The 13,361-nt window shown below is 32.0% G+C and overlaps 3 protein-coding genes across 3 annotated transcripts; all 3 read left to right on the forward strand.

The window, feature by feature from the left end:
• Nucleotides 1-3,086: 3,086 nt before the first annotated feature.
• LOC122608092 (protein SENESCENCE-ASSOCIATED GENE 21, mitochondrial-like) lies at nt 3,087-4,048 on the forward strand. Its single transcript, XM_043781178.1, has 2 exons — nt 3,087-3,281; nt 3,643-4,048. Exons 1-2 carry the CDS (start codon nt 3,220-3,222, stop codon nt 3,848-3,850), a joined length of 270 nt encoding a protein of 89 aa, XP_043637113.1. The 5' UTR covers nt 3,087-3,219; the 3' UTR covers nt 3,851-4,048.
• Nucleotides 4,049-7,971: 3,923 nt separating this feature from the next.
• Nucleotides 7,972-8,948, forward strand: LOC122606961 (protein SENESCENCE-ASSOCIATED GENE 21, mitochondrial-like). The gene is made up of 2 exons (XM_043779866.1): nt 7,972-8,133; nt 8,531-8,948. Exons 1-2 carry the CDS (start codon nt 8,087-8,089, stop codon nt 8,745-8,747), a joined length of 264 nt encoding a protein of 87 aa, XP_043635801.1. The 5' UTR covers nt 7,972-8,086; the 3' UTR covers nt 8,748-8,948.
• A 2,660-nt stretch (nt 8,949-11,608) lies between these two features.
• On the forward strand, nt 11,609-12,420 carry LOC122607254 (protein SENESCENCE-ASSOCIATED GENE 21, mitochondrial-like). The gene is made up of 2 exons (XM_043780191.1): nt 11,609-11,790; nt 11,974-12,420. The coding sequence occupies exons 1-2, from the start codon at nt 11,720-11,722 to the stop codon at nt 12,179-12,181; spliced, it is 279 nt and encodes a 92-aa protein (XP_043636126.1). The 5' UTR covers nt 11,609-11,719; the 3' UTR covers nt 12,182-12,420.
• Nucleotides 12,421-13,361: the final 941 nt, after the last annotated feature.

Genomic DNA, 13,361 nt, shown 5'->3' on the forward strand with positions numbered 1-13,361 from the left:
GGGTTTAGCTTTTGGTAATCGTATCTTAAGTTGCATTATCCATCCCATTTTTCAATTGCATAGCTTTTCTGTTCAAACCAATACTTTTTGTTTGTTTTTTCCTTTTTCAAAATGCCCGATGAATACATTCAAACATGTTGCAGATGATCCAAAAAAGGGAGAACATTTACTTGCTCTTGATGGAGCCAAGGACATGCTATTTTTGTTTGAAGCTAACTTGAGTGAAAGGATCTTTCGACTCTGCAGTTAATGGCTGTGTATGCGTCTTTCATATAACATCCCTGCTCTAAGATCATCTAAAGATTCACATATCCTTTTAATCAAACTTCTTTTAATGGTCGTGTATGCGTCATAACCATCATTCTACAGATTTGTTCTACCACCAAATCTTGCATTGAGGAGCTATGACAGATTGAATCTTATAAAACTAGATAAGGTAGATTTACTAAATGGTTTAAGGGGCTTCAATATTACTTCTTTTATTATTCGGAGAAATGGATATTTATTATACTAATGTTACCGGTTACTGTAACTGTATGTGCTTGATTCAGTTTTTGCTCGATTGAAACAAACATTAAAGATTTTTGTGGATTCAAGTTTGAATAAAATTTAGGTGGTTTGGCGGATCAATTCGAATTGGTTCAGCTGCCAAATATAAGATTTTACAACTCAACAACGAGAAATGAGGTATTGCCATTGTTCGTCAATTGTCAAGAGAGTTTAGCAGGTTTTTTGTTGCATGAAATTTTTATCTTATTCATGGTCGTTGTGGCAGCATTAGTTTTTGTAAACGTTAATCACTTGGCAACGAGTACATACTTTTGGTGCTGTATTATATCTAGCAAATCTTTTGGTGGCCTGATTTATCATTTATACGGGGCAAATTCAAGAACTGTCATTTGGTGTTACTCGGTTCATACAAAAGGGCGAGTTGGTCTTCAACTTCTACATGGATTGTTTGTACATGCTGGACTAAATAACTTTGCCAGGTTAGAGAACAAACTAGCTTTGCAAGATATAGCAGTTTTCATACTTCAATTTCTTATTATTATTTTTTATTATGACTCAAATGTTTTTACCAGCCAGTCACCTTATGAAACATTACTAAGTTGCATAGTGTCGGTAGGTCTGATAAATGACCAGTCTAGGCCGGTCTAGGGGGTGGGTTTCGTACATGGCTACAGTTTTTGTTGGCTTCTCAAATATAGTACTGCCATATTGGTGCCAAACTGGGTGGACAGGAGCGTTTATATAATGGGGCAAAATTTGCCATGGAACCATAGTCTATTGCATTCGACATTTTAAAAATTAACACAGGTCCAGCATGTGACGGGAATGATCTAAGGTAACTTTTAATGTTAACCAATATACTAATTTTGGGGAATCTTTCATGTTTTATTTCATTGATTAAGACTATGGTAAGATTAGCTAGAAACTTATTATATTGACCCAAACTCTATGATCGTTATCAAACCCGTACATTTTTGCCATCTCTCATTAGTTTGAAAGATTCCTTTATTCATATATATTATTAAACTTTAGATGGTTTAGATAACTGTCTATATCTATTTACACATGTATTTCTTGCTGCTAAATGGTGATGAAGTTGAGCTATCATTATTTTTCTTCGTTTACTTTGATAAATCTCTTATATTTGTTATGTATGGTTCTTTTTTCTTTTTCTTCCCAGAAATCAATTATCAATTCATATGATTGCTCAAAATCTGGATAAAACTCCAACTAAGAAAGACAATAGCATATACATGGGAGGAAAGCTCAAAATGCAAGGCAGTAAAAGAAGCAATCAGATCACTTGCAACACAAAGTAAAGATGAAATTTGTCAACATGTACGGGTGGGGAGAAAAAATTATTTTTTTTGTCAACACGCGGCAGTAAAAGAAGCAGATCACCTATTAACTCTAATAACATGAACATTTGTTAGCAACATATACTTTTTGTACTTAAAATTATATTATTTCTATTCATGCTCTAACAATATAAGCAATTCATAATATCATACTGTACTATGAAACTCTGAGAAAAACACAAATATTAAGAATTGTTGGCGTGGAAACTATAACTTTTTAGCTAACGCTTACTCAACTACATTTGTAAAAGACCTAGTTAGTTATATAATCGTAATAAATAATTACTTAGATAAATAATAATTTATCCTTAAGCAGCACATTGCTTAATAATATTATAGTGATTTTTTTTAATATAAGTTTGGAAAGACAACAACTCTTCTAAATCACCACAAGGTGACCACGCGTCTTAATATTCTTGTAAAAGATATTAGGTTCTTGATGAGATGATTGAATAAAAATGTTCTGATAATTTTATTTTAGTTATTAGTTATGAGTGATATCACAATAAAATCCAATTAAAGAATATATGTAGCTTGAACTATGCATGCCTGAGATAAAACGTGAAATATAAAACGTGAGAATACAAACTTTATAAGGTTTGCTATATGTTTAACACATGCATTTCGAAAGGTTTAAGACCAGAGTCTACTTGGATGATGATTTCAGAAGATTTATCTTTTTTTAGAGAAAAAACGTTAATAATTTTTCCAAGATCTGGTATTTTGATTAAATAACATATGTTTGGGTTGAAAGCTTGATTTTTGAGTAATATGAATGCGAAAATACCTTTTCAATTTATGTAAATCATTTCAAATTTTTCAAAAAAAAAACTTAATTAGTCTAAATTACCTTTTTCTTTTGTTAGTTAATTTAATATATCATCTAGTATCTAATATATCTCTTTTCGAATTTTCGGTTTATGTCGATCAATTTGATATATAAACTTTATACGTAGCAAAAAGTAACACTGAAATTGTGGACGACTTTCATTTGACGTGATTTGAAGGCCACCATAGAGTATCAAACATAACACGTGGACACAGAACTTTAATCATACAGTATGTACGTAGAAGTGAAAAGGACCCACTTTCTTATAATGGACCACTTTGGAGTCGATCGGGGTCCCATAGTTCTACTATTTGACCCTTTCAACTTTGTCAACCCACCTAAATATATACTCATACTTTTCCTCTATAAATAGCTAAAAACCGTGGCATATATTTTCAACAGTTTATCGTATTATCCTACACACACTAACAAGACCATCGCTCGATCATTGAAAATCGAATTGAAGCTTCTCTGGCCTCGTGTTTCAAGTCAATATATTTCATCTAAATCTTTGCTCGTGAAATGGCTATTACGAAGCTTATCTCAACTTTGATCGTTGATCATCTTTTTGTCGCGGTTAACAGGTAATTTAGCGTGATTTACACAAAAACATAATCTAATTTACGTAACATGAATTTATTTAGCTATCTTTCATTCTTTCTTCAAAAAAAAAAAATTAAAAAAAAAAAAAAAAAAACGGTGTTTCTATACTATAAATTGCAATTTATGCCTCTTTGGTCTCAATCTTAAATAAATATTATTTCAAAAATGATAATGTCTTATAATTATTAGTGCTCATGTATCATGGCATATATATACTTATTAATATATAGTACTACTAATTCGAAATTCTTTTTTGTTTCTTGATTTGCTATGATTTTGTTTTCATGACATTTGGATCAATTTTTTCGACGTGTTAATTGTGTTTCGAATGATAATCGACAGACGTGATTTTGCAACATCGATTGTAAATGGAAGCATGAGGGGAAGTGGAGTGACAATGGTGAAAAAAGGAAGCGAAGAATCAAAGAAATCGACTCCATGGGTTCCAGATCCCGTTACAGGCTACTACAAGCCCGAAGGCCAAACAAACCAGATTGATGCAGCAGAGCTTCGTGAATTGCGTGTAAAGCAAAAAAATCGCCATCAATAATTAATCAAACTTGTTTCTGATGCATAAAATTAAAAGATATATAGAAACGGATTAATTAAGGGGGGGTGGTGATGGAATGAACACATTACTAATACTGTCGAACATATGATCGTGTTGTTGTTTGACAAGAATGAATTGAAGGATTTGCAATTACACTTGAATGTTGTATTATATTTATACATATCTTTTTTTGTAAAATATCGATCTTATCATTGTGGTTACTCAAGATCCTTATTTGATAAAACTATATGTTAATTTTATATTGTTCATTTCCGAGTTTTCCACAAGTTTTACAATGCTTTCAAAAATTGAATTATAATAAAAAAAGGGGAAAAAACTTAGGATCGAAGACATATTTGACGTCTTCTTAAACAGAAAAGAAATATATATATATATATTATAAAATTTGTAGTTGCTTCTAATCCTAAAATTCCTACATATGGGGGATTAGGGAAAAAAAAGTATATTATTAATTTACTCTTTTAACTTAATAAAAACAAAAGAATGACTACAGTTCTCCTAATAAGGTAATATAGAAAAGGAATATAACTGTAAAATTATATACTTTTGAGTATTTCTTTATTTTATATGTTTAAACCCAAAAATAAAATTTACTATCGATTTTTTCCTATTAAAACTCAAAAATAAAGATGAAATAAAACGAGAGATAACATGTTATTTAAAGAGCCAAACTCGACCATTTTGATCAATGCCGATCAATACTACAAGGCAAAGGCAATGGGGAGTTAGGAAATGGGAACCATGCACATTTAATTTTCTTTTGTTTAGTACGAGTAAATCTCAAGAAAGCTTTTGATTTCTTAAAAAAGTGTCGAGTCTGAAAAAAAAATGTACATAAACTCAATGACATCATACATAATTAACAGAACTATTATTATAAGAGCATCATGGAGCTTTTTACAAAGCTTTTTATGAAGCTTTTTAGTCTTTGAATAAGCTTTTGCAATATCTTAATCTCATTGGAGTGAAATTTTTTTTGTAAATAGCTTGAAGTCCTAGTCATTAGAAAAATTTGACACTATCTCTTTCTTTATTTTGCTATTAAAAACTATTAAAAAGACTTTTTTCAAGTTTTTTCTATTGTAGCAAAGACTTGATCAAAAGCTTTTTATAAAAAGCTTTAGACAAAACACTTGATCATTGGAATTGCTCTAAGAACTACCATTTTAATGGACGACTATGGCGTCAGAGCCGGCTTAATAGTTTATGGGTTTAGGCATGGGCTTAAGGCCCACCAATAACAAAGGCCTCCAAATTTTTAATATTTTAGCCTATAACTACACGGTTACAACTAGATTTTTCTTAAAGATTAATAACTTTTATAGTAAGGGCTAAAAACATCTCATTTGTCTATGAACAACAATCAACACTTTTTTTGAAAATCAAAGTTCTATTACCCTCCAAAAGAAATTCAAATATAGATATGTTGATTATGGCATTCAAGTTTATAAAAGGCCCTCAAAAATGATCCCGCTTAAGACCCTAAAAACCTTAAGCCGACACTGATGGCGTGATACTCATTTCACAATACGACGTTGGGGTAATTACATTGGGGGTTTAATGATGTGAATAGGTCCCCTCTACGGCAAGATTTGGTGAGAACCTAACTACAACTTAACGGCACAAAATTTGAAAAACCAAACTTGATAAGTTGATATTATTTCTACATTTTTCCTCGTCTACTCATTAAACTATTCATTTCCTAGAGACAAGAATTTATAACAAAATATCAATGATTTGGGGACAAGAATAAACCACAAAAGTTAATTTATTCGACACGAATATATATATAACAAAGCTAGAATATAGAGTGGTTGGAATTCAATTATGCTTGAAGTCTATTTGTAGACCACCATAATTATTATGTCGATACTTAATTTCATTTTATGTGTTGGAGGTTTGTTATTCGGCTATCGATCAAATAAATATTAATTACAACTTATTATCAATAATACCCGTACAACTACAAATATTTGAAGATTATAAGTTCGAATCTTTGAAATAATAAAAAAAATACTATGTAGTCATATACGTATGTTCTTACGCAACTACTCTTGAAGGCCACCCGCAAAATGAGTAATCTCCTTAAGCTCGGCTCGCAAAATGAATTGATCAACGTATACTAAAAAAAAATTGAAATATGTACTCAGTTATTTTTCATAAAAAAAACCAACCAAAAATGATAGAAAACTAATGTCTTAATATAGAAGCTCTATTTTTGATTTATTTTTGAATCCAAAAGCTTCTTGTTACTAAATTCATTAAAAATCTTACTTTAAGAACTTAAATTGAAGATCATTAGACAGAAAAATATAACATAACTATAATTTTTGGTATAAAATAGGGGAGAAGGATTCCTTCAAGTTTGAGGGAATCTTTTTTCATAAAATAGAGGTGACTTTTTGTTAAGTAGGGAGGAGAATAAGGCTATGTGGAGTGAGGCAACCCCAGCCCTGACGCCGCCGGCTACACCGCCTCGGCGGGCGGCAATTGCCCAAAATCTTGCCTGCCGATCAATTTTTGCCGCCCCCTTTGGTTATGTTTTCAAAATTTTGTGCCGTTAAAACGGCCAGTTTTTGTTTTAAATTTTTTTTTTTTTACTTTAACCATTTCCATTATAAATACCCTCCTTCACTTCTTATTTTATACATACTTCTCTTCTTCTTTCACTTTTCTTTCTACAATATATAAAAATCATTCAAATGGCAAAAGTTTGGACCCGGTCCGAAGAAATAAGTTTGGCACGAGCTTGGGTCGAGGTGTCAAACGACCTGTTGTCGGATAACTTTCAAAGGAACAAACGTTCTGGATGAAAGTAACCACTCTTTTTCTCGAATATGAAAACCAACCATCGACATATCGAGATTCCGATGCGGTGTCCGCTAAATGGCGCCGCATGCGCACAAGCATTAACGTATTCAATATGATGTTCAACCGTGTGAACGAAGGTCACAACGATGGACACGATGCGATGGTTGCAAGGGCTTTGACCGAGTACAATACGGTATCTCGACACAACGGTTTTCAATACTTGGAGGAGTGGGAATTGATCCGAAACAATCTGAGACTTAGAGATAATTAGTCGTTTAGTTGTCTTGTGTGATGTTTGGAATAAGTTTTAGTTGTATTGTTTGTTTTTTTATTTGAAATAAAGTGTTGAAAAGTGTTTTTTATATTTTAGTATATGTTTTTTATTACATATAAATTTATAAAACATAAAACAAAAAAAATAAAATAATAATAATAAAATAAGGGAGAGGACTTCTTTTGAAAGGAGCCTCACTCCCACAAAAAGGCGGGCTCCCTTCAAAGGGAGCCTCCGCCACATATCAAAAGACGCCCTATGTGGAAAGCCTCCTTTGCCTCCCACTTCCCTTAGTCTAAGTGTTTAAACCAGACACAAACTGCTCAAGCCTCAAGTTGGCATGTTGGCCAATGTACTGATGAGTGATGACGCCCTCATTTACACAAGTTTAGTAAATAAAATTTGTTTCGCCGCTCCCAACTTGCTTCCTTGATTCCTCTCACCTTGTTATACGCACCAGATTTGATCTTGAAAAGATATCTATATATTACCCTCGTATGCATTTTTTTATTTTTATTTTTAACAGCAAATTTATAACATAAATCAGAACTTAAATCGTGGTTAAAGAGACAAAACCTCACTACACAGTATTTAAGCTATGACTTTCGAATATACATCAAAAAAATGGCCCATTGTTACATTTATAGAGAGTGAAATTCGAGCTCAAATAATTAACATCAAAGTATTAACATCTTACGAATGAACCATCATATAATTAATATCGTTAACACCTTATTGTTTAACTCAGCGAGTATTGTTCCGATCATTTTTCCTATTCAAAAGGCCAAAGAGGTATAAACTTCACTAACGAGGATAACGTTCGGCGCAAAGGACGAGTTGGGAAAACTAAAAAAAATAGAAAAGTTGTTAAAACAAAAGTCGCCGGCCGTTAAAAAAAGAAAACGTCTCTTGGCAAAGCGTTATAGTCGCCAGGTGTGCTTTACTAATTCACCTTTAGACTTTTCTTTGACCCGGCCCAATTCCCACTTGCCTATATATACACCCCGTCTTGTATCTCTTCTTTCACTCATTATTCAAATCACAAATTCATTCACTTAAACAACATATTAAGCTTCTTGTGTCGAAGTTTCTATATATACATAACGAAGTTCGTATTCTAACAAATCTTGATGGCCACTACAACTAAACTAGTCTCATCATTCATTGTTGCTACCAGGTAATTTTGCGTTTCATTCGAATTTGTTATTTGTTTTTTTTAGTAATACTCAGAGTCGTCCTTACGTCTATAAAAAAACGTATCAAAGTAGTTTTTTCATGTGTCGTTGTATAAGATGTAAATAAATACATATAAATATGAACATATTAATATAATATACAATCGATTTATTACTTACCCGACCAAATATATACTTAACACAAAAGGCCTATAGCTAATAATTTGACCCACTAAATAATACAAGACGTACACTTTTAAAAACGAACAATTTCTTATATATTCAAAAAAGTTAAAAGAAAGACCTTTTTTTTTATTTATTTATTTATTTTATGCATATATAGTGATATTTTTGGAGATTCATTACTTAAAGATTAATGGTTTGAATGATTTTAAACAGACGTGGATTTGCAACTGCAACACAAGGGAGTGTATCCGGAAATGTGAGGGGAAGTGGTGTCGCAATGATGAAGAAAGCAAGTGAGGATTCAAAGAAATCGACTCCATGGGTGCCAGACCCCGTTACGGGCTACTACAAGCCGGAGGGCCAAACCAACCAGCTTGACGCGGCTGAGCTACGTGAACTGCTCTTCAAACAGAAAAACCGTCAAAACTAAATACGTCGAAAAAAATGTATTTGTATATCAAAAGATTAAGATGAATCGTTTCATTCATCGATACACCATACTTGCACAATTCGAAATTGTCGAAATTGTTGAGCAAAAATGAAGGGTTTGCCTTCTGTTTGTTTAATGACATTGTTGTTACTATATTAAATACAATTATTTTATTAATAAAGTATTACTCTTCGATATTAATTTGTTAACTTATTCTTGTTGCATAACTTAAGCTTTTTTGTCCCTACTTTATACTTATTGTAATCGTTACTCATCAATTAACAACTACTTTATTGTTTTGATTATACGATATAAAACTTCCGTAAATATGCTTTTAGTATAACTTTTTCCATAAATATGCTTTTAGTATAACTTTTGTCTTGTAAAGAAATTAGTTTATGAAAGTTTACTTCAAACTTATTAAATTAAGTTGTTTAATTTAGTTAGAGGGTACAATAACAGTATTTAAATTTAAACTTTGATATATGTTGCACGTTTTCATGCACTTAATCCTTAATCATTTTTAATCTTTTTTGTTGAAAGGTTAATCACTTAATCATCTTTAATCTTACTAGCTAGATATTAAAACAATTTGACATAAATCCCTAATTTTTGACCTTAATTTTCTTATAAAGCGATAATAATTGCAAAATCAATTTAAAACAACCATCGGGTACTAATACTCAACCAAAATAAAGAAATATATAGTTCGCTATACGTCACATACTTTAATATCATAATTGTAATTATCAATTATGTAAGAATATATATAACCAATCAATATATTAAGAAAAGCAGCTACTGGATGGTCGAGTTGTGTGGTTAGATTGTTAGGTTACATAATACATAAAAAAGTGGACATGTGTACGCCATTATTAATAGATATTATTATATGTGTGGGTGGAATCTATTTAACTATAAACCATTCAATAAACAATATAAAAATGTTACCATAACTAAACCTAAAAAATTCGACACTCGTCATACTTCATAATCACGTTGGAAGATACATATAACTAACATTTCCTTGGTGTTCAAAGAAAGAAGGAAAAAACACACCTAAAATCAAAATTAAAATGACAAAAAGTAACAACATAATATAATATAACTTTAGGAATTTAGGCAAAATGAACTATTAGTTCACAAGTTTGAACCCATATTTCTTATGAAATAAATTTCTTTCCTTATGGTATCATTCTTCCAAAATATATATATTTTTAATATAGATAATGAAAGACTTTGTAAGAAATTGGTAACAGTTTGGAATCTATTCTTGTTCCATTATATGGTACTGTATATATCAAAATTAAGTAAACATTTTATGTAAAAAGTTCAGCCGGGATTAAAAAAAACTGTAAATAAAAAATATTAGATAATCTAACAAATTAATAACTTTCATACCAAACCTTTTCATATGAACCCGAAGTTAATTAATATAACTAGCTATATGCTAACAAATTATTATTATTTTTCATAGCTTGATTTTTAATATTTGTGGCTTATATAGCAAGCTAGGGTCCATTAAAAATATCAAGAAGTAGCGGCGCATATGCTGAGAAAGAATATGAGAAGGAACATTATATGTATAGGTGCACAAGTTGACAGATTCACGTATTTAACAATTGACTCTCTCATAAATCATTATCCATGGACCTACACATACTCAAATTAATTTTTGGTTCAAAGTCTAGAAAATGAGCCGCCACATATACATACATGCATCATTCTCTTTTTTTTTTCTCCAAGATTTTCAATGATCAAAATACTTTTTCTACTTATAGTATATGGACATGGCAGAGGGTAACACCACCAGACAAAAGTTAACCCGACCAAGGTATTAGCGGCGACGTCGCCGTTAATACTTTGAGGCCCCGCTAATTTCTCGTTCAGATTTACCATTACAGATATGGGGGCCCGCAGTATTAGCGGCGACGTCGCCGCTAATACCCTATGTGGTGGGGTTACACATCCCGATGGACATATGGTCCATGTGGTTTGGGTCAAATTTTATCGACTGTACCTAGTTTTGTAGGTAATTTTCTTTGTCTGTTACTCCACAGTTGAAACTACAAGTAAAACAAGCTTCAACAATAGAGATTGTCCATCTTGGTGTAGTAACTTTTTATCGTATAGTTCAGAGATTCAACTTTATTTAGTTTGGTAAGGAAAATGATATATATTTCAAAACAATCATCGTCACAGTATGATCATGAAAGAGCGGAATGAAACGAGTATCGATAAGATCAACCACTTGGAGAACGCGGAGCTTTTCTTTCCCGGCCGTCTCTCTTAATAAGTTAACCGGATTCCGATTCATGTGGTTGTACATTTCATTAAATCGAAGGATAGTATTAGATGAAAAAATTAATGGATTACAATGATATTTGAAAGATTATTATGGCATGAAGATTTACTGATTTCTGCTCAGTAATTATTAGGTATGTTTCTTTTTTATTTTTGTTTGAAAACATATACTGTATATTGCTTCTCCTTTATTACTTCTCAATATCATTACACTTCATCACATAAAAAAAACTTGGACACTCATTATTAGGTATGTTATATAGCAATGTGACTTTATTATAAAGTAGAAATAGAAAACCAATTTGGACTATTGCTTTGGCAGCTGGACTAGTGAAATAAGTGATAACCAGGAAAGTATGTATGGTTGCTAAAAGTTAGGCAAAGAGTCAATAGCAAAATGCACAACGGGTCTACTTGACCAAAGTCCAGGTGTCACTAATAAATTGACCCTTTCAGTTAATTCTATGTCTAAAAGAAAAACTGTTCCAATTGTGTGGTCTTGACGCGTTTACCATTTCAAGTACTTTTTCATCTATAAATACCAACTCGTCTCTCCGCATTTCTCATCAAAAACTTACATACCACCAGCCATAGCCTTCGAGAATACAAAACACGAAGAGTTTGCTTATTCTAGAAGGTTTACAACTTTTAAAAATTATATCGAAGAAATGGCTCGTTCTTTCTCTAGTGCCAACCTTATCTCGTCGTTCCTTGTTGATCAACTCGTTGTTGTTGCAAGGTATTTTAACTCAACTTGTGAATTTTTTTATACTCCATTTTTAGGTACTTTTAAATATTGTGACGTACTTGCGACAAATGGTACTTGAACCCACAACCTATCGTTTATTTACTCACGGGCCAAATTCATTTTTATGTTATGGAAAATTTGTTTTTTGATAATGATTAATTTTTTTATGTATAGGCGTGGATACGCGACAGCATCAACTGGAAGCGTAAGGGGAAGTGGTGTCGCAATGATGAAGAAAGCAAGTGAGGAATCTAAGAAATCGACTCCATGGGTTCCAGATCCCGTCACAGGCTACTATAAACCCGAGGGCCAAATTAATCAGATTGATGGAGCTGATCAGCTACGTGAGCTAATTTTGAAACAGAAAAACCGTCGTAGCTAAATCATTTTGCAAAAAAAATAAATTAAAAAACAAAAGAAGAATATGTACGATAAATCTCATTCATATATCCAAAACACACCATACCAAGGACATCAGTCACAACAATATAGAGTGATCATAGAAGGAAAAAATTATACGATGTTTTGTTACTTTGTTAGTTTTTGTGTATCATTGTTACTAGCTATGAATCATTGTATTATTACAACACTTGGTTATTGGTATTACGATATTTTTAATCATGGTTAGCCTTTTGTTAAGAGTAATAATTATAATGCTATAATCATTTCATAACTTTCTTGGATTCCTTGGTTCCACTAAAGAGGCAGTTTTAGTTTTGTGCATCTGTTGCTATAGCAGTACATAGCACTGACTAAATGACCCGGCCCATTCAAAACAAAACAAAACCCGAACCCTTTCAGTCTAATTCCATCTCAGTCTATTATGTGATTAGATGTTGACTATCTGAGTGTGTATTTTTTTTATCGATGCTAAGCATCTACTAATTAAAATTTGTAAGTAATTGATTGATACATGATTTAGTTACTTTAGTTTTGTTATAATTGTAGATAATTGCATGTATAAATCCTCTCAAGGAATTGAAGGTACATTTGGACCAAAATTTCTGAACTCGTGCTTACTAATAATAAAGATATATGTTAAATGGGACGTAAAGTGAATAATGATATAGATCAAGTTTTTACTATTGTACTGGGGTCCATTAAAAAAGAGTTCACCTTTGGCATTCATCTGGATGATGAAACCTCTGCCCTCAAGGAGAACTTTGACCTTGACTACAATATAGAGCATTTACTCGAACAATACTACTCTCGAGGAACTTATGCTTGATTTGTAGTTGGGTTTGACAACCGACTTACGAAGGATGAAAAGTAGGAGACGTTAAAGAACTCTCTTATGATACCCACACGCATCACCGGTACTAAAAAATCTTTGTTTTAGCGTTCGGTCTAAAATACATGCCTTATATATTGGCGCAGCGTTCGGTCTAGATTTCAGTATTAACAGTTGAAAAAAAAAAGAAACGGTTAATATATTGAACAAGTTAGGCCCTATTTTCTATTTGCTACATGTGTATAACTATCTTTGAGCACTACTACTGCCTTGGCAAACATGAGTGATGAAGACAAATAGTCTAAACAACGCAACACCTATATTTTTTAAG

The sequence above is a fragment of the Erigeron canadensis genome, chromosome 7 (genome assembly GCF_010389155.1).
Source record: "Erigeron canadensis isolate Cc75 chromosome 7, C_canadensis_v1, whole genome shotgun sequence".
Classification (NCBI taxonomy): Eukaryota; Viridiplantae; Streptophyta; class Magnoliopsida; order Asterales; family Asteraceae; genus Erigeron; species Erigeron canadensis.

What these genes read in the sequence shown, in the direction of transcription:
- LOC122608092 (XM_043781178.1), top strand. Translation starts at nt 3,220, where the DNA reads ATGGCTATTACGAAGCTTATCTCAACTTTGATCGTTGATCATCTTTTT. An exon ending in CTTTTTGTCGCGGTTAACAG is followed by an intron (nt 3,282 to 3,642) that starts GTAATTTAGCGT and finishes GATAATCGACAG; the next exon opens with ACGTGATTTTGCAACATCGA.
- LOC122606961 (XM_043779866.1), top strand. Translation starts at nt 8,087, where the DNA reads ATGGCCACTACAACTAAACTAGTCTCATCATTCATTGTTGCTACCAG. An exon ending in TCATTCATTGTTGCTACCAG is followed by an intron (nt 8,134 to 8,530) that starts GTAATTTTGCGT and finishes GATTTTAAACAG; the next exon opens with ACGTGGATTTGCAACTGCAA.
- LOC122607254 (XM_043780191.1), top strand. Translation starts at nt 11,720, where the DNA reads ATGGCTCGTTCTTTCTCTAGTGCCAACCTTATCTCGTCGTTCCTTGTT. An exon ending in CAACTCGTTGTTGTTGCAAG is followed by an intron (nt 11,791 to 11,973) that starts GTATTTTAACTC and finishes TTTTATGTATAG; the next exon opens with GCGTGGATACGCGACAGCAT.